The sequence below is a fragment of the Ornithorhynchus anatinus genome, chromosome 3 (assembly GCF_004115215.2).
Source record: "Ornithorhynchus anatinus isolate Pmale09 chromosome 3, mOrnAna1.pri.v4, whole genome shotgun sequence".
NCBI classification, from domain to species: Eukaryota; Metazoa; Chordata; class Mammalia; order Monotremata; family Ornithorhynchidae; genus Ornithorhynchus; species Ornithorhynchus anatinus.
Genome location: NC_041730.1, coordinates 42,697,112 through 42,724,471, shown reverse-complemented (window position 1 = coordinate 42,724,471; position 27,360 = coordinate 42,697,112). Strand labels below are relative to the sequence as shown.

The window sequence follows — 27,360 nt, the reverse complement described above, 5'->3', positions numbered from 1 at the left end:
ATCCCAGCTCCGCCACTTGTCTTGGGCAAGGTATTTCACTTTCCTGTGCCTCAGTTACTTCATCTGCATAATGGGGATTAAGACTGTGAGGCCCCACGTGGGACAACCTGCTTAACCTTGTATCTACACCAGCACTTACAACAGTGCTTGGCACATAGTAAGCACTTAACAAATACCATTGTTATTATTATATATTGAGGAAGAACCTGTGTAGGAATATAAACAGAGTGACCCCTCCTCCATGTTTGTAGCTCTTAGTGGGTATGCCATAAGGGTCAAGTGCCTTGCCAGCTGCTCTGGTGACTTCTTCATTAACTGGGACATGTGCCAGTGTCTTTGAATTTTAGGACGTTTTCTGTTTTGAAGGATTTTATGTCTTCAGTGGCAGAAGGTGGGTTGAGGGGAAGGTTGACCTAAATGTTGTTGCCATTGCATCAGGATTCCCTCTTTTGCTTGATGAGGCTAGAGCTGTCCCCACTCTTCAGAGGTGTGTCAGGATGGCACGTACAGAGCTATATGATGTATTTAATGAGGTGAAGGAGTTCTAAATTTCATGGGAGTCTTCATAGTCCTTTTTCTCTTTGGCATTCCCTTTCTTGTGTTACCTTAAAGTCACCATCAAGTAATAGCATTTATTGAGCACCTGCTGGATGCACAGCACTGTATTAAGTGCTTGGGGGAGTAGAGCCAAATTAGTACATTTAATCCCTGACCTCAAGGAGTTTAAAATCTAGTGGGTTGTAAACTACACATATGAGGAAGTAAGAGAATATGAAGTTATGTACAGAAGTGCTCAAGAGGCGGTAGCCTGGCTCAGTGGAAAGAGCCCGGACTTAGGAGTCAGAGGTCATGGGTTCTAATCCCGGCTCCGCCACCTGTCAGCTGTGTGACTTTGGGCAAGTCACTTAACTTCTCGGTGCCACAGTGACCTCATCTGTAAAATGGGGATTAAGACTGTGAACCTCATATGGGACAATCTGATTACCCTGTATCTACCCCAGTGCTTAGAACAGTGCTTGGTACATAGTAAGCACTTAAATACCAACATTATTATTACTGAGGAGCAGCACAGCCTAGTGGAAAGAGCACCGGCCTGGGAGTTAGAGCATCCGGATTCCAATCCTGCCTCCTCTAGGTGTCTGCTGTGTGACCTTGGGCAAGTCACTTAACCTCTCTGGGCCTCAGTTACATCATCTGTAAAATGGGTATTCAATACCTGTTATTCTTCTTACTTAGACTGTGAGCCCTGTGTAGGACAGGGACTCTGATTATCTTGTATCTTCCCCAGTGCTTAGAACTGTGCTTGACACATAAGTGCTTAGCAAACATTATATTAGTATTATTATTATTACCATCTAAGTGTTAGTCTGCCGTAGAAGTCCTGAAGTGTTGCTGAAGTGGCAGTTGGGGGAGATATAGAGAGAGGAAATGAGATTAATAGGGGAAGAACTCCTGGAGGAGAGGTGATTTCAGAAGACTTTAAAAACGGGGAGAGCAGCGATCTGCTGGATGTAAAGGGAATTCCCAGATGAAGGGAGGATGTGAGGCAAGACATCGGGGTGGAAGAGACAGTGTGTAGATTGGCTTGAGACAAATGAAGCTTGTAAGTCTTGCTTTCATAATTGCTACAGATCAAGCCTGTCTTCACTTTCTAAAAGGTCAATAGGAACCAGTATTATAATCCTGAGAGATGAGAACAGGCACAGAGGTTAAGTGACTTGGCCAGGGCCACACAGTTGTTATAGCGGAACTGGAATTAGAAGTCAGGTTTCCTTAACTTCTAGCCCAGTACTCTTTGCTCTAGATTCCACTGACTTCTTAGAAGTCCTGCATCTCAAGGTGTCACAACTTATCCCTCTGCTTTGAGAAAACACTGTACTCAATTTATCTTATAAAGATATCTGAGCTCTCCTCCCCAGAGAAGGAGAGTTTCCAGCCACTCATTGTTGCTCGATCAATCAATTGTATTTATTGAGCCCGTACTATGTGCCAAGCACTGTACGATATAAAAGAGTTGGTAGACACTTTTCCTATCCACAAGGAGTTTACAATCTAGAGGGAATAAAGTGACTAGCATTTTGATTTTAAATTCACACTCATTTAATAGCAGGAAAATAGAGTAAAACCAAATACTCTTTATGGATATAGGAATAGATAATGAAGGCAAATCAAACCTGTTTATCTTCATTTAGTGCTTTCAGCTCTGTTTCCATCTTCACATTAATCTGGGTCTGGCGCTTAAGTAACTGTTGCAAGTGTTGTAATGAATTTAAGATGACCTTATAAAATAAGTGCAAAGTTATCTGTTTAATTTCTTAAAAGTTAAAATGCTGGCAGTGAGTTATGAAGGCAATCCTACCTTCCACTAATCACTTATTCTCTATTAAATACTATACAGTGCACCTTAGAGAATTACATTTGGTTTAGAAAACAATTTTATAATCCAAATAGAAAAGAGTCCAAGTCTTATGAAAATGTTTGAATGTATAAACCTATTAAAAGATGAACAGAAAGGAAGGCATTATTATTATTACTGTATTGGGCTGATGAAATTATCAGGGTGCAGTTATCCAACACTTTTCTCCCAAGAAAAGGAAGGCACTTAATAGAAAGTTTTCACAAGGCACGATCCCTTTAGTCCTCCTATGTTAGCCACTCCCCTTGCTAACCTTTTGGCCACTTAAGCCCTTTCATTTCACAAGTGAAATTCCTAAAGAGTTCGGAACCCTCTAGAGTAGCTTTACGGAAGTGGACAAATTTGCTGACAAGCTGGTTCATCATTCTAAAAATGTTGCCAGAGAACAAGGAATTTTACTGGGACAGTGTTATAATGTTACATTATTACACCATCTAAAAAAAGAGCCCCAGACTTTTTGAGCCACCTCACTAGAGATGAGAATAAGGGAAGAAATTACTACTTCTCTTTTACTCTCCATGTTTTGGCAAGTAATGGGACTCCAAAGCCAGATAAAAAATAAGAATTGAAAGCCAAGCATTCCAGTTACTGTTCGGTCATTGATTTGCTATCATACTTTGATAAATTCACTAACTTGGGAAAATTCTAGTAACTCAACACATGTGATGAGAGCTAATAAGGCATTTAATTTATTTAGGATTCCCAAACCAAATTGTGAGGCCAACTTTTAAGGATGATTCTAATTTACCACAGCATTGTTTTATTTTACCTCTCAATCAAGAACATTGATTATGCATATAAAAAGTTTTTAATCATCTAGGGAGTATATAATTTAAATATATGAAAAAGGGATTTTTAACCATAATCATTGAAATAATGCAATAAAATACTTTTAATACACACATATCTCTGACATCTTGTAACTACTTGAATTGCTTTGGAATATTAGTAAAAAAACCCTGTGCCAATCACAGAAGATACAGAAACGATATTTAGGATATCAACAAAATAAGGGAATGGATATTTTTAAATGTTATCAATTAAAGCTCTAAATAAAAAAAAGTTGTGAAAAATTTCCTTCTAATTTGCCAAGTCCTTCTAACTTATAGTAGGATGTACACAAGGACATGTGACAAAATTAAGTCTTGTAAACTATTTTTTTATATTCTTCCTAAATTTCTGCATTTTAGAATGCCTCCAGAATGTCAATCCTTGGAAAAGACAATGTGGTATATAGAAGGGATGGGTATGTCCTTCTTAGAAAACTAAATACAATCAAGCCCTATCCTGTTGTAAAAATCACCACTCAACTTTAAATTTCCCTGTTATGACCCCAGTTTAGTAATTGAAAATATGCTGAAAACTTAGTTGACTGCCACAATCAATGGTCTCTCTGTCTCCCTCCAACTTCTAGTCTCCCTACCTTTGCTAACTTACCTTCAAACATCCAACCTTTATTTCTCCTCATTCTACTTTGCCTAAAATATTCAGCAGCCTTGTCAAGTAGTCACCATGTGAAACTCGTTCTTTTATAAATAGTTGGCACTGTTCTATAGCATTTTTGAGGTTGCAACAGCACCAGAGCAAAGAATCGAGGGTATATAGAAAAGCTCTAGGCTCTTTACTACTCCCAAGACCCTGCAGTTCTTCTGCTTGCAAATCAGGCTCCTGTTGGTACTTTCAAAGTTGTCCCGCTGATGAAAATTCACTGAATGTGAGTGCCTGATTTTGCGCAACACCCTCCTAAGAGAGTGGAAAAGTCCATCAATTAATAATCTAAAAATCATAAATCTACAGAAGTATGACCAGCACAAATCGGGAAGCAATTATTTGGTTATGATGAAATGATCAGGGTGCAGTTATCCCACACTTTTCTGAAGCACTGGTCAGACCATCCTTCGAGAATGTGAACAATTTGGTCACTGAACTTAGAAAGGATTTAAAAGAAACTCAAGAGGTTCTGGAGAAGAGTAACAAAAATTATTCTAAGGATAGAAAATGATCCCCTAATGGAACTGGGATTTCTTAACTGAAAGAACAGGAGGATAAACTGTTTTCAACCCTATTAAGGTAAGAATGCTAATTTTACATTTTTGGCACAGGGGTAAACTTGGGGAAGAGTTTTCAGAGAGTAGAGCTTCCAAGAATGGGGCCTTGAGGGAATATAGATCCCAGGAGTGGAAGTTACTTCTCCCCACTCTCCAGCTTCCACTTGGGTCTCAAAGCCCCCAGCTAACCATGAGGCTTGATGGGAAAGAGAAAACCCTGGTACCTCAGACCATCTGGTAGGTTGTGTGGGTGCGCTATGGCAAGATGGGCTCTGGCTTGATCCCAGTGGGCTCCAAGAGTGGGTTGAGAAGGAGCCAGCAGCCCAGTTCCACCAAGAAAAACTCTACCAGGTTGGTATTTGTATTTGTTAAGCGCTTACTATGTGCCGAGCACTGTTCTAAGCGCTGGGGTAGACATAGGGGAATTAGGTTGTCCCACGTGGGGCTCACAGTCTTAATCCCCATTTTACAGATGAGGGAACTGAGGCACAGAGAAGTTAAGTGACTTGCCCACAGTCACACAGCCGACAAGTAGCAGAGCTGGGATTCGAACTCATGAGTCCTGACTCCAAAGCCCGTGCTCTTTCCACTGAGCCACGCTGCTTCTCTCAGTGATTTATGTTCACTGTTCACCTGGAAGGAGAAGGAATGAAACCTGACAGTGCGCCTCTATTCCAAATTTCTTCCGGATGCACAGTGAGGGGTGGTCAGGTTTGGAAAGAGATGCATGCTTTGCCCCAAGGGTGTGGGGACAAAGCTAATAGCTATGAGCACCTCCAGTGCCAATTTCAGACAATTAATGGCTCCTGTTGACTCCATGGACCTGGTGCCCCTGAATAATGACTTTTTAAGGGGAAAATGCTGATCAGTTGTTCTTAGTGTACTTTTAGGATTAAATAAGAAGAAGTGGAATTATTTTGGTTGGGCCAGGGAGAACTTTCTAGAAGAGTAAAACAGCATTGAATTTGGTTACCCAAGGAAGTTGTGGACTCTCAATCCCGGGAAATCTTTAAGAGAATAGCAAACTGTCAGTCCTGAATGATTAGTTATTCACCTCTGTGAGCCAAATTATTTCTCAAGGCCCCTCTCAGTTTATGATTCTGATCACTGTCCCTGTATATGGAATACATAATTTTGATTTTCAATGATAATGTTACTACTTACCAGTTTTTCATTTTGAATGCGGACACTCTCCTCACTGATTTTCTTATTTACTTGTGTTTCCTTAAAAAGTGTACAAGTTGAAATATAATGCTTTAAATATATTTATGTATATTTGTAAATGATAACCATGAAGAAGAAAGCACTTATCACCAGCCTTCCAAGTTATTAATTTCCTTAATCCCAACTAGGAATCCTAATGTAGGATTGCATTCTGTTTATACACTAAGTAACACAGAGCTTTCATTCTTGATAAACTCCACGTTAAAGAAAACTCATAGTATAGATGCTCTGCACGTGCATAAAATCATTTCTTACAATATCTTGAAGCTTTCTATCCAGATAGAGCTTAGCTGTCAGAAAAGCTCTCCCTAATTCTTTAACAGAGTCCTATCCAAAAATTGTCGTGAAGAAACACATTCTGGAAGAATTGAATGTACTTCCTAAATTAATTACTCAATAAAATTTTGCTAGAACATCTCTTGCCAATAGGTAGTATTCTGGTTCCTTAGCGATAAAGAAACTAAATGCATTTGAGATGTATTCATTACAATTATTTTCCCATTATACATATTGATTACATAAAATAATTTGGTGTAAACATTTTTAAAAAACAGGAAGTATATTCCAAATGAACATATTTGGTTAATTACCATTTGGAGTTCCTGTTGCAGTTCTTGAAGCTGCTGTTCCTTTATGGTACGATTGGCGTTTTCTTCTCCCACCCTGTTCTGGCATATGACCTTGGACCTTATCAAGTTTGTAGTTAGTTTCTTCAGTTCCTTAACACATGAAACATGCATTATCTCATAACAATATCTCATCGCCAACCCCTTGCCCACGTCCTCCATCTGGCCTGGAACTCCCTCCCCCTTAATATACAACAGACCAACATTCTCCTCACCTTCAAAACCCTTACTAAAATCATATCTCCTCCAAGAGGCCTTCCTCAATTAAACCCGCTATTCCCCTACTCCCTCTCCTTTCTGCGTCACCTATGCACTTTGATCTGTACTCTTTAAGCACTTGATATTCACTCCCAACCTCCACTCCACAGCATATAGGTACATAGAGCAGTGGATAGAGTATGGGCCTGGGAGTCGGAAAGACCTGTGTTCAAAATCCAGCTATGTCACTTGTCTACTGTGTGACCTGAGCAAATTATTTAACTTCTCTCTGCCTCAGTTACCTCATCTGTAAAATAGGAACTAAGACTGTCAGCCCCATGTGGGACATGGACCATGTCCAACTTGATATGCTTGTATCTACCCCAGCACTTAGTGCAGTGCATAGTAAGCGCTCAACAAATACCATTAAGAAAATCTGTACTTTATTCATTTCCATGCCTGTCTCCCCCTCTAAACTGTAAACTCCTTGTGGGAAGGGAATTTTAATGTATTATACTCTGCCAAGCACCTAGTTCAGAGCTCTGCACACACTAGGCATTCAATAAATACAACTGATTTTTGACTAATAGTTCATTTAGTACAATTCCAATTAAAAATAAAGAGAAATTTTTCCACCTTGAATGATACCAAGTCCATTTTTTAAATCATAACGATGTCAATTATATAGGTTTGACAGTAATATTAAATGAAAAGTCAATCAATTAATAATAATAACAATAATGTTGGTATTTGTTAAGCCCTTACTATGTGCCAAGCACTGTTCTAAGTGCTGGGGTAGATACAAGGTAATCAGGATGTCCCATGTGAAGCTCACAGTCTTAATCCCCATTTTTTACAAATGAGTGAACTGATGCACCGAGAAGTTAAGTGACTTGCCCAAAGCCACAGAGCTGACAGGTGGACCTGAGATTAGAACCCATGACCCCTGACTCCTAAGCCTGTGCTCTTTCCACTGAACCACACTGCTTCTCTATTACACTTAGAATACAAATTTAGAGATGATTAAACAGGATTTAAAGAGGAAGCTCAGACTTGGGAATCTGATAAAGCCCTGCATATGCTTCACCAGAATGGTTTGCAGCTTTACTAAGATTTGTCATGTACAAACTGAAGTATAATATTTACTATATATTATGTATTATAAAGTCATATTGTATCAAAAATGCTTTATAAATATTGATGACTTCTCACCACCTATCACCTCTACACACTTCTCAACTCTTGGGGGAAAAAAATCAGCCGCTGAGTCACAGTTGACATTAACTAAGATGTACAAGGAAGAGATACTAAATGTCCAACATTCCCTACTGAAATGAACTTTTACAAAACGAGTGGGAAAACAGAAAAGCAATGAATAGCTGGGAAAAAAAGCACAGAGTAAATATCTGGAGGTTTTTTCTATAACATAATAATTAGTTAATCTCAAAAGAGCACTAAATTATTATAGACCTCCATGATTTTCCATTTCAATATGTCTCTGATTATATTATAGCTATGTAATCTTTTAAATATCCTGTACTTAATGCATTACCTGTTTTCCAACTATTTTATTCAAAGCCGCTAGTGCAGTAAATAAACAGCACATGCTTTGATCTCATTAAATTACAACTTATAGTTCCTGGAGTCATAAATATTGTGCCCTTTTCTCCCCCACCCCTCCCTTTCTGGTATGGGGTAGTCTGTTTAATATCGCTCTCTCCTTGAGCGCTCTGACGTTTACTCAGACAAATAGCAGAGGTTATGAATGCTGCTCACAGATAGTATCAAGAATTCTTCATGATGCCGTAGTGGTGAACGAAACATTCACAATGGTAATAGTTTTATCTAGCGAGTAAGTTAGGTCTGTTTAACTTTTCTCCACAAAACTGGAATTTCATCTTATCACAGACCAACAGTTTAACTGTTCTGGACAAAATCATATAACAGCAAAAACGAAAAATGAAGATTACCTTGCAAGGGTGAAATTAATGAATTGATATTTAAATTATATAATATGAATGGTGTTACTGGTTTCTATCAGTTCTTAAAACATTTGTTTTTAAAAAAAAATTATAAGAGAAAAATGCAAATTAATTTAGTATTAAAACTATTGAATGAATATTAATTTAGAAATAGTGTATTTCATAATCTTAAAATGAAGTGATATTTAGAGTAAACACATTTAAGCATTGAAATTCATTTTTATAGAAAGCACCCTCATGCAATCAATAAAACATATTTGAAGGAATCATGACATTTTGAGATAATTTTTAAGCAAGAGAAAGATTTGATTTTGTGGGTGCGGAATTATATAAATAATAAAATGTTAATGAACCACCTCCAAGTATGAGTGAATTGCCATTCTGAAAGTTTATATTAGTGCAAGCAGGAGTGAGTGCTTTTGAAAAAGGCTGCTTTTCCTAACTGCTCCAAATGCTTTTCAATTCAATAATAGGAACCACTGAAGGTACTTCAAAATCATATATTGAACTCAATCGATCAATCAATCAATAATGATTTCTGAAATATGTAAACTTCACGGGAAAAAGTGCCTTCAGGCGAATTATTAATTATGAGTTTCAATAAATGATATCCTTAGCCATCCTTTTTCATTTAACCTCACCTAGGTTTTGCCTCAGTTCTTAAAATTCTCACTTTAATATTAATCCCTACTCAAGTTTGCCTTTACTACTCGATGACTCAGATAGTCTTGAAATATCAAGTAGTATGTATCTCTCCTCTTTTCAAAAGCCTTCAAAGTCTATTCATTTCACCCTTCATCAAGCAGAAACTTCCTCCCATTGGGTTCAAAATTCTCCATCAATTTTCCCCCATCTTACACTCATCTGCTACAATCCAGTTTGTACCCTCTGCTCCAAACAAACATACCTAATGAATTGTACATTGCCTTGATTCTATTTAGTTGCCATTGTTTTTACGAGATGTTCTTCCCCTTGACTCTATTTATTGCCATTGTTCTTGTCTGTCCGTCTCCCCCGATTAGACTGTAAGCCCGTCAAACGGCAGGGACTGTCTCTATCTGTTGCCGACTTGTTCATCCCAAGCGCTTAGTACAGTGCTCTGCACATAGTAAGCGCTCAATAAATACTATTGAATGAATGAATGAATGAAAATACCATTTCTTTCTTTAAATCCACTAGACCACAGATCTCCCCATCTTCAAAGTCCACATAATAAGAATAGTGCTAATCATTATGTTATTTGTTAATCACTTAATATGTGACAAGTAGGGAAGCAGCATGGCTTAGTGGAAAGAGCACAGGCTTTGGAATCAGAGGTTGTGGCTCCACCACTTGTCAGCTGTGTGACTTTGAGTAACTCACTTAACTTCTCTGTGCCTCAGTTACCTCATCTAGAAAATGGGGATTAAGACTGTGAGCCCCACAGAGGACAACCTGATTACCTTGTATCTACCCCAGTGCTTAGAACCGTGCTTGGCAGATAGTAAGGGCTTAACAAATATCTCCTTGATTCTATTTATCTTGATGATATCTTGTTTTTGTTTTGCTCTGTTTTGCTTTGCTTGTCTGTCTCCCCTGTTTAGACTGTGAGCCCGTCATTGGGCAGGGATTGTCTCTGCTGCTCTGCACAAAGTAAGCGCTCAGTAAATACTACTGAATGAATGAAATACTATTATTATTATATCAATAATAAGCACTGGGGCAGATACAAGATAATTAGGTCAGACATAGTCCCTGTCCTACTTAGTGCTCACAGGCTAAGTGGGAGGGAGAATGGGTATTTAAATCCCATTTTACAGATGAGAAAACTGAGGCACAGAGAAGTGACTTGCCCAAGGTCATAAAGCAGGTAAATGGTGGAGCCAAGATAAGAACCCAGGCTCCCTGATTCACAGTCTCATGCTCTCTTCATTAGACACACTACCTATAGTTGCAAGATTGGTTCTTGCTTAAGAAGAACAACTATTCCTGTCCAAGAACTATTGTCAGCAAACGCGTCCCCTTAAGAGGGTGCATTTGAGACTTTTCTACTAAGGGCTGGCTGCAGATGGCAATCAAGTGATGCAACAGCCTCAGAGAACAACATCAGAGGGGACCATAGCATCATCTAGGTAGTGGGGTGAGCTTGACTGTGGTTAAAACTTTTAAAGCATCCAGCACTAGTTGAAGGTATGCCTTTGTGGGCAAGAACCTGAGAGGGGAAGGCAATAGCACTGAAAGGTGGGAAGGGGAGATAAGGTTAAGAGGTTTGCAGAGATTAGGTTAAGAGGTTTCTGTATGAGGTTGTACGGGACATTGCATGTGTGAACGGTTTAACACAATCAATCAATGGTATTTATTGAGAGCTTACTATGTGCAGAGCACTGTACTAAGCATTTGGAAGAGTACAATATAACAGAATTAGCTGACCTGTTCCCTGCCCATAATGAGCTTGCAGTGTAGAGGGGGAGACAGGTGATAATATGAATACAAGACAATAATATGGATAAAAACATTAATATGAATAAATATAAGCAATGCCATCACATGGTGTGTTGGGGGGAGGTGAAGACAAAAAGTCCTTCCCCGCTTCAGGGGGGTGAGATGTCTGAATTCAGCCCTTTAGCTACTCCTCAACTCCATTCCACTAACCCTGATGCTACCCTGAGAATCCAGGCAGATTGTCAAGAGAATAAGAGAGGAACACAAAACTGACAATCCCCAAAGGCAATCAACTGAGCATGGGGAAAACATTATTTTTCATTCCTCTCCCACTGAATTGAGGAAAAAAGTGTGAACATCGAACTTCCCCTAATAGCTGACTAGGAATCAGGCATCATTCACCTATTAAAAGTATTATTACTATAATGTATTAATAATTATTAATCTTAAAATAGGCAAAAGTGACGTTTTTGCACCATCAATAAGCTGGCCCTGATATTTCTGAAAGCAGTCATTAAATAATTCTATTTTCTCTGGAATAATAGGTGAGAAGCAATGTTGCCTAGTGGAAAGAGTTGGAGGACCTGGGTTTTAATCCCAGCTCCACCACTTGTCTCCTATGTAACTTTGGGCAAGTCATTTAACTTCTCTATGCCTGTTATCCCATCTGTAAAATGGGGATTAAGACTGTGAGCCTCATGTGAAACAGAGACTGTGCCCAACCTGATTAACTTCTCTCAACCCCAGCACTTAGTACAGCACATAGTAAGTGCTTAAATACCATTAAAAAAAATCACAGTTCCCTTAAACTTTCCTCATGGAGGGTACTTTTCATCAAATCAATTTAATAATTTCATGCACTACTTTAGATGCCCCACACTCCTAATTTCTTCATACTACTATAAATGGAACTTGAATTTACATGCAATATGCTAAGAACTTAATTGGAGCCAAATATAGAGAAAGGAATAGTTCTCGACTTTAATATTAATATATTCCTATTATTACATTCCACTTTAACAACAGCTGTACTACAATGCTGACATTTCTATCTTAGTGGAAAAACTTTTTTTTTTAAATGCCTCCTTTTTCAGAGTACTGTATGTACTTAGCACTGGGAACTGAACCCGGTCCCTGGCCCTTAAGGCTCTCACAATCTAAGACTACAATTCTGTTATATTGTACTCTTCCAAACACTCAGGACAGTGCTCTACACACAGAAAGTGCTCAATAAATACAATTGATTGAGAGGAGACTGATGACAGATGCATGAGGAATGATGAAATACTAAATCATTAAAACATAAAAGACAAGGCCAAATACACAAACATAAAAAGAAAAATAGGAGGGTTCTAGGCTAGAGGAGCAGAATATCAGGTTCCTCTAAGCCTCTGAGTCCAAGGCACACCTGTAGCCACAGCAACCGCAACAGTATTGAGAACCAAGATTTCATATTATCCCACCTAATGAATTAATAAAAGAGTATGTAACCCATCCATCAATTTAAATTCTCCCCTTATCTCTTTTCTTGGTCAGATTTTAATATTAGCAAAAAATCATTTTAAAAAGTTATAATGAAGAGGATTTCGAGGCAAAAACCATCACTCTAGGCAGAAATAACTTCTGTAGCTCACATGTCCTCTTTTCTTCTTAGGACTATCTGTTTGGATTATCTTTCAAGAGCTATATCTAAAATAGACACTTATCTTGAAATTCAAATATCAAAAAGGAATATTTTATATACTGCGTATTAATACATTTCATATATTTGTTGCTATTAGCAAGGTCAATATCTGTGGATTCGATTCCTAGAGTACAAACCATGAAAAATATTTCCTCTCTGTGCTATTATACTTTTTAGACTAGGAAAACAAGTAAATGTGAATATAAATATAAAGTAAATAGCAAGAAAATATAAGTATGAAATTTAATCATAATTTATCACCAGTTGCCATTTTACAACAGAATAGTTTTTCATTTAATCAGATTTGTATGCTATTAAGATATACATATATATACCTACCTCTTTTAAATGACGTATTTCAGTCTCCTGTGTTTTATTTACTTCTGACAGTCTCTTATTTAGCTGTATTGCCTCCTGGACTGTAATAAAAAGATATGTATGTAAAAGCATAATATTTTTTAGAAATTATCTTCCTACAGAGACACTTGCCCACAGATGGAAAGAAATGTGACTAGAATGTTGACAAACTGGTATTTTTCCCCTTCAAATAAAGCTACAAATATAAGATAAAAACACATTTAATCATTACTGGACATATGAATTGGTGAAGAAAATTCTCTACTGGTTGCTTAGGTAAATTTTAAAAGACACGGAATACCTACCATTTTGTTCTAATTTTTCATGACTCTCTTTTACCATTCCAAATTGATAGGTAATTGTAGTATAATATTTCTCTACTTCACTCAATTGTTTATGATGATCGTCCTTAGCCAAAAGGTGCAACTGCAGCTTTTGTTCCTATCGTAATGAAAAACAATTATCTAAGTCTAGTGTTAAAACCACCTCTCGGACAAGAATGAATAAAAACTTCAGTATAAGGGTAAGTCTTTCTGGATCCAGATAGTTTCTGTAAACTGATTTATACAGAGAGAATTCATTCATTCATTCAATAGTATTTATTGAGCGCACATCCAATAGAAACTCCTTACTGTTGGCTTTAAAGAACTAAATCACCTTGCTCCCTCCTGTCTGACCTCGCTGCTCTCCGATGACCCAGCCTATTCATTCATTCAATAGTATTTATTGAGCGCTTACTATGTGCTGAGCACTGTACTAAGCGCTTGGAATGAACAAGTCGGCAACAGATAGAGACAGTCCCTGCCGTTTGACGGGCTTACAGTCTAATCGGGGGAGACAGGCAGACAAGAACAATGGCAATAAATAGAGTCAAGGCGAAGAACATTTCGTAAAAACAATGGCAACTAAATAGAATCAAAGCGATGTACATTTCATTAACAAAATAAATAGGGTAATGAAAATATATATAGTTGAGCAGACGAGTACAGTGCTGAGGGGATGGGAAGGGAGAGGGAGAGAAGCAGAGGGAAATGGGGGGAGAGAAGAGCCAACTTGTTATATTCCCAAGCCTTGAAGATGGCATTCATATTTTTCTAGAAAGATGTTGGCTCAAAATGGTGTTTACTCCTTCATATCCAAGTTATAGTTGGCATTTTTATTAAGGTAAAAATTTCATCAGTGTATGGTCAAAATTACAATGGAAAATGATGAAGAGTCATAATAGTATTTATTAAGCACTCCCTATGAAGAGAGCACTGAACTAAGCACTGGGAAAGAGTATTCAGGTGGGAAGTAGACATAGATCCTGTCCCTCAAGAGGCTCCACTATTTATGATTATAGGTTCCTGGGGACTGGAGAAGCCTAAAGGACCTGGGTTCTAATCCCAGCTCTGCCATTTGTCTGCTGTGGAAACTTGGCATGTCACTTATTCTCTGTGTCTCAGTAACCTATCTGGAAAATGAGGATTAATACTGTGAGCCCATGTGGAACATGGACTGTGTCCAACCTGATTAGCTTGTGTCTACCCCAGCCCTTAATATAGCGCCTGGCACACAGTGTTTAACAAATACCTTTAAAAAAAACTGGACAGACACATTGGGAAGCAATTAAACACTAAAATATTAAAACAAAATAAGGGACAAAAACAAATACGCAATACACAAAATAAAAACAAAAGTCAGTAGGGCACCTGTGTCTAAAGAAGCAGAATTTCTTCTCATGATTCAGAGTCCACAGCAATGGCTATGTCAGTCACTAGCTATCCCAAGGTTATATAAAAACGCCTCAAAAAATGCTTCTATTTGAGCTATTCAGATAATTGAGACCAAAGAATTGGGCTTGAATGTGCGAGCCTCAGTCCTCCACTATATCAATTCATCATTGCCCGGTGTTATAAAATGTGGGTAGAATTCCTGTGCTTAATGTAAATGAATGAACTGTTAGATGATAAGATCTGTCTATTGCTAGGAAAAGCACGTGGGGAAATTTCCATTAGATCATTACCATTTCCCAGGTAAATTCTACCAGTGGTGGGTTGCCTGACAAGGAAATTGCATCATCAGCAATATCATCTTCAAACATGTTATATAAACAGTTCAACAGTGGGTCACGAATTAAAGGGCATATATACATCATCTACTTTTCCCACTCCCTTTTCTCCCTTGAGTTAAAATATTTACTTCTTTACTTATTGTTTACTATTAAACCTCAGAGGTTTGGGAATGGAAATGGATTATTTCCATTTCCATAGTTTAGAATTACAACTTTCTGATGCAATTTCCCTTTCCCATATTCCCTCAAGTCTCCTGATTTGATGTCTTCTAAAAAAGGGAAAAAAAACATTCAGCAGACTGTCATCTTCATAAATTTTGGAGTTCTTATGGACAAGGTGATGTTTTAAAAGTATAACTGAAATTTAATTCACATATTCCCACCTTTGCAACTGATTTTGCAACTCCTTTAATATGGATAATGCAACCAAACTCAGTTTCACTCTATAACCTGTTTACAATTCACAAGTCTCTGTAATTTGCAGGAATACTTCAATTATCTAATGAAAAATTAACTTTTTTGAAATATGAAAATATCAAAAACATTTCCATTCATACTGTTTTATTTTTCCACCAATAACCATATTAGCCATATTAAATTATTGATTTCGGGTAAGAAATATTAAAATATGGAATAAAAAATTTGAGGCAATAAATCCTACCCCTATTTTATTATAAGGTGCTACAGTATGCTATGTGTATACACATTATGTATGATAGCTGCAAGCCTAAACAAATTATTGAACTACCCTGTCACGCTGATAAAATAGCCAATTCCTATTTACAGTGAAAGAGATCAAAGGTTAGTTCTTGAATTGGAGTTGAAAATTTCAATATCAAGTCTAAAGCTGATACTACAAAACAATGTACTTCTTCAAGTTCTGCATAAGGAAGTTCAACACACATCGCATATTACACTCATATGAACATCTGAGTACATTTGATTTTTCTTTATTATACATTATGGTCATAAAGAGAAACCATTCTTTTCACATTTGGGAATCTATACTCTACCAAAAACTAAAACTAAATATTTTGGATTATAAATAACATTTAAATCAATACCCACACAGAATTTCTGGGTGCACATGTTTTGCTATAGGTGTGGGCAATGGATAACATACCCACCATGGAGTCTTCCTGAGGGCAGTGATTTTGTATTACAGAGGGGCCCCGGCTTCAATCTTGAGACTTGTATACTTCCCTGAAGTCAGGTGGCAACTTTTCCCTACTCTACCATCCCTTAGCCACAATTCTTCAGCCCCTGTTGGAACCTTCTTGAGCCAAGCTAAAACCCAAAATCCTGGGTTTCTACTGAAGCGGTTGGCTCTATCACAGGGCAACATTCCATTAGCACTAATCTTGCAGTAACTATCAATCAATAAACAGTATTTCCTGAGAGCTTACTGTGTGCAGAGCACTGTACTAAGCACTTGGCAGAGTACAATAAAACAGAGTTGGTAGATACATTCCCTGCTCAAAAGGAACCTGCAGTTTAGAAGCATCTACAATCCCCATAATGGATCATTTAACTCTCTCATGGTTTCAGGATACTGAATTTAAATTTTACGTTTCAGAATGCCAAATCATGTGGTGGTTTGGGTGTACATCTTTCTTATCGATGATGTCAATGATTCTGGTTTGTCTGAATAGCAACTTTTGAAATTGACTACCGTATAGCATTTTGGATGCCGGGTTATCTTGATTCTTCCTTCTTTTAAAGTGTGTATAACTTCAGATACACATGTTGTAAAGACAAAAGAATCAAATATCTACAGTGCAATATTGATTAGAATGTCTTTACAACATTTTTTTTTCATCATGCATTCACGGAGGTGAATTTGCATTACCATTTAAGAGAGGATGATGCCCAATATAAAGAGAGATTAGGCCATTTGAGGAGTCGGATATGAAAATATATAGAAAAAATGATGTTCAACTTTACACAAAACATCTAGAAAACAGACAGTCAAAATAAATATAAACATATCTTTTAGAGTATTCATAAGTGTATTTTTACTTTATAACAAGAAATTTGGGGTTTTTTTACTTAAATGTATAACCAAAGCTGCAATATGTTTGTTTTGAACATTTTTCTGAGAATAACGTGAGGCAGGTAGCAAGTTAGAAACCTGACTGAATTATTGTGCAACATGTTTTAAAATTTAAACATTTGTTTCACAAAATTTCAATTTAAAAGTGAAATAAGACAAAAACACATTTTACTCTGCCTTTGATCTTTAACTTGTAGCCTTTATCTCCCAGGTCAAAGGACACATTATTCAATTTCACCATATTTTGTGTAAAACCACTGTAGCGTTGAAGATGACTTTCAGTACAAATGTCATGGTACTTAAAGCTAAGCCGGACTCTAGTTTTTCAGCTTCTTAATTAAAATCACAGTTTATAATAGTCTGACAATATTATCTTTATTCTTTCCAGTTGAGCAGTATTAGAAATTTCACAGCTTTTATTCAACCAAGCTCAACGATCTCCCTATAGCTTTCTATTTCTTTCTAGCACTTCAAGCATGATTCCAAGAAACAAAATAGTTACTATGTGAAAAGGAGTGAATGACCTCTCCTCTTACTTTTCTCGAAATATAAACTTAACTTGAAAACTAATTTTTAAAAGCTTAAAAACTAATTTGATGCTTAATTAATAATGTTGGTATTTGTTATGCGCTTACTATGTGCCGAGCACTGTTCTAAGCGCTGGGGTAGACACAGGGGAATCAGGATGTCCCACGTGGGGCTCACAGTCTTAATCCCCATTTTACAGATGAGGTAACTGAGGCACAGAGAAGTTAAGTGACTTGCCCACAGTCACACAGCTGACAAGTGGCAGAGCTGGGATTCGAACTCATGACCTCTGACTCCAAAGCCCATGCTCTTTCCACTGAGCCACGCTGCTTCTCTATAATTATCAACTTTCAATAAAACTTAAGTGGCCAATGGGTGTCTTTTTCCAAATATGACTTTCAGATCAAATATCACACTTGTATTTCTTCCAAGTGAAGCATTCTTTTAAAATAATGGTCTTGGGGTAAACAAACCATCCCTAAAAGTGCATAAACACTCAGGAATTGCACATTTCTTTAAACAGTTTTGTCAGTAACTAATCAGTTTCTAAAATATTTCTAATAGTAAAAATGTAATTTTAAAGTGATGCATTTATTTGGCATTTTCCATGAGGTTAAACTAAAAAATGAATTTGCCTTTTCAGTAATACTGAGCCTGATTATCCCCTTCCCTTTTCTCTGCCTCCACTCTCCTTGTTTCCTGTTTTCCTCCTACACCACGGAGGATAGATCGGACTGTCAGAAAGTTAAAGAAGGAATTCTTCTTTGGGCTTATATAGGGGCTAGTAAATATCTGAACTAGCCCTATCTATCCATCTAATACTGGTCACAGGGCTGGTCACCGGAGGGTCCAGGCCAGAAGTGGCTGGAAACTTTCTTCTGGGAATGATAGATGTTCTACAGTGTGTACATACCGTTCTCCCGGCAGGCATTTCTCATGTGCCAGGTCTCCCTGGAAGTGAATTTCTGCCTCTTCCCACTGAATTAACTCATTCTAGTTGGTCAGCATCACGGACCACCACCTGAAAGGAGCCAGAGGCTTCCAAGTTTAGCCTGAGTTGAATTCCCAGCTCTGAAGGCTCAAATTCTATAGCTCAGACAGAGCTTTAAGAAGGAGGAGATGGGCAGAGGCCACAGCACAAAGACTCATTTGGAACTCTTATTAGAGAGAGAAAGGAATCAGTTAAGTGGGCTCCCTTGGAATTCTCAAAAACTCACCAGTCTCCCTGATCAAAGAATTTGCCTATGTAGGAGACTGGTGTTATCAGCCACTCTCTGCACGGTGGAAAGCATGACTTCAGGCAGCAGTTAAGGAATTTAATGGCAGCAGGCAAATATCCAGAGTATGGTACAGCAGACTCTTCGCTGTTCCACTCAGGGGAATGTGGGTTCCCCAGGAGGAGTGAGAAAATTAACTCAATCCACTTCTTTTACCTTGGGAAATTTGGGTTAGACATTCGTGAAAAAAATCTTACATTTACTCTTAAACACTGCACAGCAAAATTCGGTACTTACCAATTCACTCAATTTCTTCTGCAAAGAATATTTAGAAATCTATAAAAATAAAAAGTAGTCAATTAAAATTTCAGTAGCTATAATAATTCTTGTTAAGCACTTACTACATGCCAAGGACTGTACTATGTGCTGGGGTAGCTACAAGATCATTAGGTAGGATATAGTCCCTGCCCACATGGGGTTCAGAATATGAGCAGAAGTAAGATTTAACTCCTGTTATACATGATGAGGATACTGAGGTACAGAGATGTTAAGTGACTTTCCCAAAGTTACACAGCAGACATGTAGCAGAGCCGACATTAGAACCCAGGTCTTCTGACTCCCAGGCATGCATTAATTTTTAAGAACCCCTTTTGCATTTAGTATACCTGTCGAATTTGGGGTAGAATCTATTTTAAAAAAATATATACATTATATTGTGAACTGCACCATCTATTTTCTACTTTCAGTATCTACATTGACACATTTCATAGTTCCTTATTTTGAGCAAGCAAGCAGAGGTGGCAACTTTTCATTCTCGAGTGTAGAGGTGAAAACGGAAAAGGATTTTAGGGAGACTGGGAGAGGAGATTCAGAAACTAAGTAGTCTGGAAAGTCACTGAACTGGGGGCTTTTTGCTCCAATTAGAAACTTTCAAGTCTTTCTAAGACCTGGGATGAGGAAATCTGCATTTCTAGCTCCAAAAACTGTGGGTAGATCACTCTCATTGCTCCCTTGCCCCACCCCCCCCAGGGAGTGGGTCCTAGGGACACAAGGGCAGCTTGTTTAAAATGAACAGGGTAAGCCTAGTCAAACAGAATCCTTAGATAAGGAATACCAGCATTTGATGGTAGCTCAGAAAAAAGTGGAAATTGGGCATGTTTGGCAAAGGATACTCGAACAGGAGAGAAACTGGCAAAGGAAAGGTAACAAAGCTATTGAGAGAAAAGAATAGGAATAGAATCCTGGTTGTGATACTGCCACTCTACTACAATAGTCACCTGCTGTTGTTGGGAACACAGAGTAGAACAAATAATAGAAAACAGTAGAAAAAACAAGAGAGTAGAATAAATATGCCAGGAAGAACGCTCTTGAGAATTAATCAGAAGGTGGGATTTTAGAAGGGCTCTGAAAATGGGGAAAGCTGGTGGACTTGTAGTGGGGAAGGAGTTCCAGGCAGAAGCAGTATCATGAACATAGGACTGGAAGTGGATGAGTTGAGTGTAGGGCACAGTTAGCAAATGAGTCAGTCAGTCACTCATATTGATTGAGCGCTTTCTATGTGCAGTGCTTGGGAGAATACGGTATGAGCTTGAGAGGAGGAAGAGTGCAAGATAGTGGACAGTCTTGATTTCTTTTTGCAGTTCGACCAGCAGGGATATGGGCAACCACTGGAGGTTTTTGAGCAGGGGAAAAAAGATTTCCAAGAGAGATATTGAAAGTGCATATGAAGCAGCTTTCATCACATCCAAAGTCCCATACACTCCTCTGTGTTCCAGTAGTACAGATAGCAAGGGACTGGCATAAGGTCAGACACGCCATAGAGTGGCTGATAGATAGAGCCACACCTATCGTAAATGGGTGCAACTGCCCCAAGCCTCATGCTTTAGGGAGTCACTCTTTGCTCCACTTGGTCAACACAGGTTCTTGGTTTGGGGAGAAGCAGTCAGGGCAGGACCAAATCAGCCCCCAGAACCAATGGCTCACACCTTCGGTCTGAATGAGGGATATCAGTTTAAGGAAAAGAATTACATTTCCCACATGGAGTTCTATTCCTCAAATCCCTCTCCACTCCACCTTTCCAGGACTGTACCTGAGAGTGGCAGTTCCACACCAGATGATACGTCCTGGCCACTGTACATCTTAGGGATGGCCCCGCTGAAGAATTCAGCCTATTCAACATGTTCACCGAAACAGTGAATCGATGTTGAAATCATGTTGGTAACTTAAATTCGAATTAAGCTTTCATTAAAGTTAAACTTAAGCTTTCATTTATGGAACTTGGTGGGTCAAAGCAAAAAATGAGAAAGAATTTATAGGCCTTACAACGCAGAAAGAGATTGAAAGATCAAGGTTTGAGGGTGGTGGAGGGTGCTAATGGTATTTGTTAAGAGCTGGGGTAGATATAAACTAAACAGGTTGGACTAAGTCCGTGTTCCAGATGGGGCTCAGAGTATTAACCCCCATTGTACAAATGAGGTTCTCTGAGGCACAGGGAAGTCAAGTGACTTGCCCAAGGTCACAAAGCAGAGAAGTAGCAGAATGGGATTAGAACCCAGGTCCTTCTGACTCCTAAGTCTATGCTCTACCCATTAGGAACACTGCTTCTCACTAAGCCATGCTGTTCACAGGAGGAGAAGCTTAGATTCTTCATTAATAAAGGTCCTGGAATTCAGAAGTATGTTCGAAGTATCCATTTAGAAATAGTCAGAGCAGTGCAACTCTTGGGAATCACCTTCTCTACATTTATTTTTTCCCAATCTAGGTTTTTGATCTCCTATGCCATACTGTTGACCATTTACTGAGCATCCACTGAATGTTCAGTGATGCTCCTTAAACAAAGTTACAAAGCTATTCCTGTTCATTTCTACAGAAAACAAAACCTTGGTTATAATACAATTGATTATATAGTGGCAGTTTTTTCCTCTGAATTTTCTTTCTTTCTTTGGGGTGTTTAAAGTGTATTTAACTTTCTATTCCTTGGGAAAAATCAGGAGAACTTTTATTGCTTGAGGTTGTCCATGTATCATGTTCAGCAGACCATGAGGTACACTATACATCACCTGTGCTATGTCATGGGTTGAACAAGGCAAAACAAATCCTTACAGCCCTTGCACAGAAGGTCAGCCATGTGGAGGAATTTCTTTTGCTTTTAAAATACTCTCTACATTAACCAGATAATTAAACATGCAGGGAATGACAGCAAAAGAAACCAATTTATTTAAGAAGGAATGTTAATAGAAAAGTGTATTTAAAGCAATATTAACAAATGGAACAATTTATCTACTTTTTTAACTAAATTGATGTATAAAAAAGAATCTAATAAGAAGATTTTTAGGGAAAAAACCCTACTTTTTCATGCAAAATATGACCTCAGGCATTTTTTTTAAATCTCATTAAATATTACAATGAACTTTGAATATATTAACAATATTTCCTATTTTCTCAAGGATTAAAGATGTGTCGAATCAGTTTTTATTTTTCTTAATCATTCTTCTGATCCATCTGACCAACTGATGTGAAAAACACTCAACTAAATAGAGCTGTCCAGCAAATAGTTTGAGCTTCATAAGATATTATAGAGGGATACTGACAGCATTAACAGTAATTCAAACAGGTTATTTTTATTTAGTGATATAATTTTTTACATAAAGAAATTTAATTTTTGAAATTAGATTGAAATATTATCTGTGCTCCTAGGAAAACATTCCTAAACACTCAGAAACAGAACAAACCAGTTTGGCCAAAATATCCTTCCTAGAATGTTCACCCATTTTCAGAACAAATGAAAATCTTGCCTTTTTCGATACCTGAAACGTTGTTTCTGTTTTCTAATCCTAGTAACCAAGCAGAACCTTTAAAGTGATCATTTCTTCAAGAATGGTAACTAGAGCAATAAAAAAGACTACTGAAAATATGAAAATATCATAATTCAACTCACAGGTATCCAGGTTGTCACAGTTAAACTTTTTCAAAGACCACCAAAGCCCGTTTTATTTGAATTGATGATGCAAAAGGAATGCCAGAGATGAGCCAAAGAAAGGCTATTTAGCATGTTTATCTGAACATCTAAAAAATTCTGTCATTAAGAAGGTCATAGATTTTAGCCTTTTCAAGACCTTCACTTATAAGGGTGGAAATATCTAACCCAGAAACTCGATACAGCCATAGGTAGACAAAATAATCAAAAGATAAGAATGCTGAGGAGCAGCATAGACTAGTGGAAATAGCACTGGCCAGGGAGTCATAGGACCAAAGTTTATAATCCTGGGTCTGCCAGTTGCCTATTGAGTGATCTTGGGTAAGTCATTTAACTTAAATGTACTTCAGTTTCCTCATATGTAAAATGGGGATTCAATGCCCATTCTTCCTCCTACTTAGAATGTGAGTCCCATGGCGGAAAAGGGTTGTTTCTGAATTAAGTTGTATCAATCCCATGCTTAAAAGACTGCTAGACACATAATAAGAGCTTAACAAATCTAATATAATAGTAACACTAAAAAGATTGATGAAAAGTGGCCATCAAAAAAGAGATGAGCAGAGGTTGAAGTAAACCAAAATGGTCTGAAACAGGGCACAGCAAATGGTCTAAAACAGCAAATGCTGGTGTGCTCATTCCAGTTTGACTTATTTCCAATCAAATGCTTTTCCTTTTTTCCCCTGTGCCTCATGGGAAGCCTCACGGGTCAGGGATTCCACGGTGGCATAGGACGTAGATTGTCCCTCACTGGCAAGTGTGCCAAGAAGCAGACTTGGCCCTGCTGCAGCAGCAGCAGCAGCCCCCACAAAGGCTGCATGCTCAAATCGCAGTGTGTCAGGCAGTCAGCCAAACACTCGTACTGTAGTCGGCTTTCTCAGCATGCCAACGTGGCTGTGGCTAGAGCCTGGGGGCCGCTGCCGCCTGGGGAAGGAGGAAAGCTAGCTCATATACCTGCTTTTAACCCCAACTCTCCCTCACATACCTCACCTTCAAATTCATGTCTCACCCACACCCCTGCCACTCTTTGCTCAATACACATCCCCTCATGGTCTCTACTCACTCCCGGAAGAGGAAAGCTAGTGCTAAAAGCAAATACAAAACCAGAAAAACTCTCACTTCCATTATCTGATTCCTCTGTTTGTTATCATGGCTGAACATCTATACTACTTTGAAATTACCCCAGGAACTCTAGGATCTCAGCTGACAATCTCAAATCCATTTGATCCAAAAACTTGCCTATGGCTATTGAGCCCAACTATGGCTACTGGTTTAAATTCACTATGCAACAATCCTCTCTAACCATCTCTCCTCCCCTGCCCACCATCTTTTCAATGATTTATTATAGTTCTAGTATTAATGTAGTACTAATGCTAGCATTTATTGCGCACCCTTGGAAAGTACACAGTTTTCCTGCTCACAAGAAGCTTACAGTCTAACAGGGAGAAAATAGAAAAAAAAATTACAACTAGAGTGATCAAAATAAATGCAGCATCTAGAAATACACACATAAACATGCGGGTGTAAATTAATTCACACCTTGGTTTAGTGTGCTAAGGAGGTTTGCCAAAGGGATGATATGGCTCAGGATGCTGGGAAATTAATCAGGGAAAGCTTATTGGAGGAAGTGGAATCTTAGGAGAGATCTGAATGTGGGGAGAGCTGTAGTCTGTCTAATGTGGAGACGGAGGGCGTTCCAAGCTCAGGAACGATGTTATTGAGGGGGCAGAGATGGGAGAGTTGAGAGTAAGGTACAACTTGGCGGTTGGCTTGGGAACAGTGAAGACGGCAAGATGGGGAAGAGCAGGGGAAGAGAGCAGATTGGTAAAGTGGGGCCATGTGGTGAAGATCCTTGAAAATGCCCAGGAGTTTTTGTTTGATGCAGAGACAGAGGAAGCCAGTGAGGATTTTGAGGAAAATTTTGAGGAAAGATGGAATGTGGGCTGAATGATGCTTCAGGGAGATAATCTGTGCAGCAGCATGTGGTATAGATTGGAGGCGGGGAGAGGCTGGAAGTTGGGAGACAAGCAAAGAGGCTAATGCAATAGTCTAGTCTTCACAAGGCCAGAGCACCTTGGCGATTTGGGTGAGAGAGAGAGGGGTAGATTTGGGTAGTAGATGTGCAGGAAAAACTGGAATAATCTGGCTTTAGCATCAACATAAAGAATTGAAGAGTACTGAAGAGTCGAGGATGATATCAGGACTGCAGGCTTCTGAGATGGGGAATATGGCGGTGTAGTCGATTGATGTGGGATAGTTAGAGGGCGAGTGGATTTAAGAATAGTATTTATGAAAGAACTACAGTGAGCAGAGCATTGTACTAAGCGCTGGGAAAGAATACACAGGAGGGAATTAGACACGGTCTCTAGACTTGGAGGGGACTAAAACAAAGGGGGAGAAGGGAGTGGTGACAGACACATAAGGAGATATGATGAGTTATGTTGTAAATATGTTGATTTTGAGGTGCTTGTAGAACAGTCAAGTGGCGATGTCCTGGAGGCAAGAGGAGATTCATTCATTTGGTCAGTCACATTTATTGAACTCTGTGTGCAGAGCTTTGTCCTAAGCACTTGGGTGAGTACAGTACAACAATAAGCAGTCACATTCTCTGCCCACAGTGAGCTTACAGTCTAGAGATGTGGGGTTGCAGGTTAGATGAGATGTGAGGCATCAGCGTTTGAGAGCTAGATTTGACAGTTGACCACATAGAGGTGGTAGCTGAAATCATGTGGGGAGACGAGCTCCCCTAGAGACTAGAAAGCCAGAAGAGTAAAATGTCTTGGGGTGATACCTACACCAAGAGGATAAGAGACAGAGGAGTAGTCAGTGAATGAAACTAGGGATGAGCTGGTCAGAAATAGGAGGAGAACCAGCATAGCACGATGTCAGGAAAACAGTTCCAATATTGTTCCTAAGAATAGGAGAGAGCAATCCATGGTGTCAAAAGCAGCAGAAAGATCGAGGAGGATCAGGGTGAAGTATAGCCCTTTAGACTTGGCTACAAAAAGGTCCACTGAGGAGAAGCAAGGCCTAGTGGAAAGGTCACAGAGGACCTCGGTTCTAATCCCAGCTCTGCCAAACGCTTGCTGTGTGACCATGGGCAAGTCACTTAACTTCTTTGTACCTCAGTTCTCCTGTTCTCCCTCCTATTTAGACTGTGAGCACCATGTAGGACTGGGTCCAACCTAATTAACTTTTATGATAAGAATAGTAATGATGGTATTTGTTAAACACTTACTATATGCCAAACACTGTTCTAAGTCCTGGGGTAGATGCAAGGTAATCAGGTTGGACACAGCCCCTGTCCCACATGGGGCTCACCATCTTCATCCCCCTTTGATAGATAAGGGAACTGAGGCACAGAGAAGTGAAGTGACTTGCCCAAGGTCATATAGAAGGTGAGTGGTGGAGCCGGAATTAGAACCCACCTCCTCTGACTCCCAAGCTCGTGGTCTTGTCACTAGGCCATGCTGCTTCACTTGTATCTAACCCAGTGCTTAGAACAGTGTTTGACACATAGTAAGTGCTTAACAGATACCATAAGAATAAAAGCTGAATATGGGGAGGAGTTTTTTGAGTATGTTCAATGATGATGATGTCCCCCCATCAAGTACTCTGAGTAATGGTATCTGAGTGAGTGGGAGGAGTGAGTGGGAGTTTCAGTAATATGACTTTAGGGGTCTTTCAAGAAAGGTCAATCAATTTAACCAGGAAAGTCCAGATTTTATTACATTTGCAAAGTTTTCAACATCAAATAGGACAGCCAGAAAAACATTTGGGATGAACCTGGTTAAATAAGGTGATAGGATTAGCCTGTTTGTGAGGGATGAAGGTATCAGAGGGAATGAGGAGACAGAGATTTCATTTTAGGGATTAATCTGGAATGAGAGAGTTGGGGTGGCAGAAGAGGACACTGGGGAAGTCAGTACCAAACAGGAATAATACTGGATCCCCATCTCTTTTTAGTTCAAACCTTGTGCTGAAGCTCTTCCCATAATCCTTTCCCATTGTTCTCTCTCACTTCCTATAAGGATTACAGATTGCTACACCTAATTATTTGGCAATACTAAATTAGTTTACCTGTAATAGTTTTAGTGTTTCTTTTAGTCCTTCAATTTCTTTGTCTTTTATTTCTGCAGCAAGTTGATATTTTCCCTTTAAAGAGACATATTTTATTATTTAAAATTGAAACATTATAGAATGTTGGATAATATAAATTATACAAAATACATAAAAAATTAAACCAAGAAAAATTATGTCACATTTTTCTACTTAATGTATTTAACTCACATAAGGAGTTTGAGAAAGCATTGTATTCATAACAAAATTTTAAGTATGAACAAAAATAATGGATCATTTTAATAAAAGCACAACTAGCAAAGCATTTGGTGTAACCAAAGTTTTTAACGTGAAATTTCATCAAAGTATGAACAGTATTTGGAAGAAATAGTGTAATGCTTATGACAAGGTCCAAGAAAGTTACACATAAACTTAGAATCTCTATATACTATCAGATGGCATTGCTAATAAAACAGTGACAAATTCAATTATAGCACAGTCTTTCTTCAATAGGATCCCAA

At 38.5% G+C, this 27,360-nt stretch overlaps 1 protein-coding gene across 1 annotated transcript in view; it reads right to left on the bottom strand.

The window, feature by feature from the left end:
• CCDC73 (coiled-coil domain containing 73) overlaps positions 1 to 27,360 on the bottom strand; it is an 89,206-nt gene that overhangs the window by 21,951 nt on the left and 39,895 nt on the right. The window contains exons 7-13 of the mRNA XM_029059844.2: positions 26,861 to 26,935; positions 19,105 to 19,143; positions 13,262 to 13,397; positions 12,939 to 13,018; positions 6,279 to 6,407; positions 5,629 to 5,688; positions 2,175 to 2,279 (exon numbers count right to left, since the gene is read on the bottom strand). Coding sequence (XP_028915677.1) covers positions 2,175 to 2,279; positions 5,629 to 5,688; positions 6,279 to 6,407; positions 12,939 to 13,018; positions 13,262 to 13,397; positions 19,105 to 19,143; positions 26,861 to 26,935 — 624 coding nt within the window. The remainder of the gene's footprint in view (positions 1 to 2,174; positions 2,280 to 5,628; positions 5,689 to 6,278; positions 6,408 to 12,938; positions 13,019 to 13,261; positions 13,398 to 19,104; positions 19,144 to 26,860; positions 26,936 to 27,360) is intronic.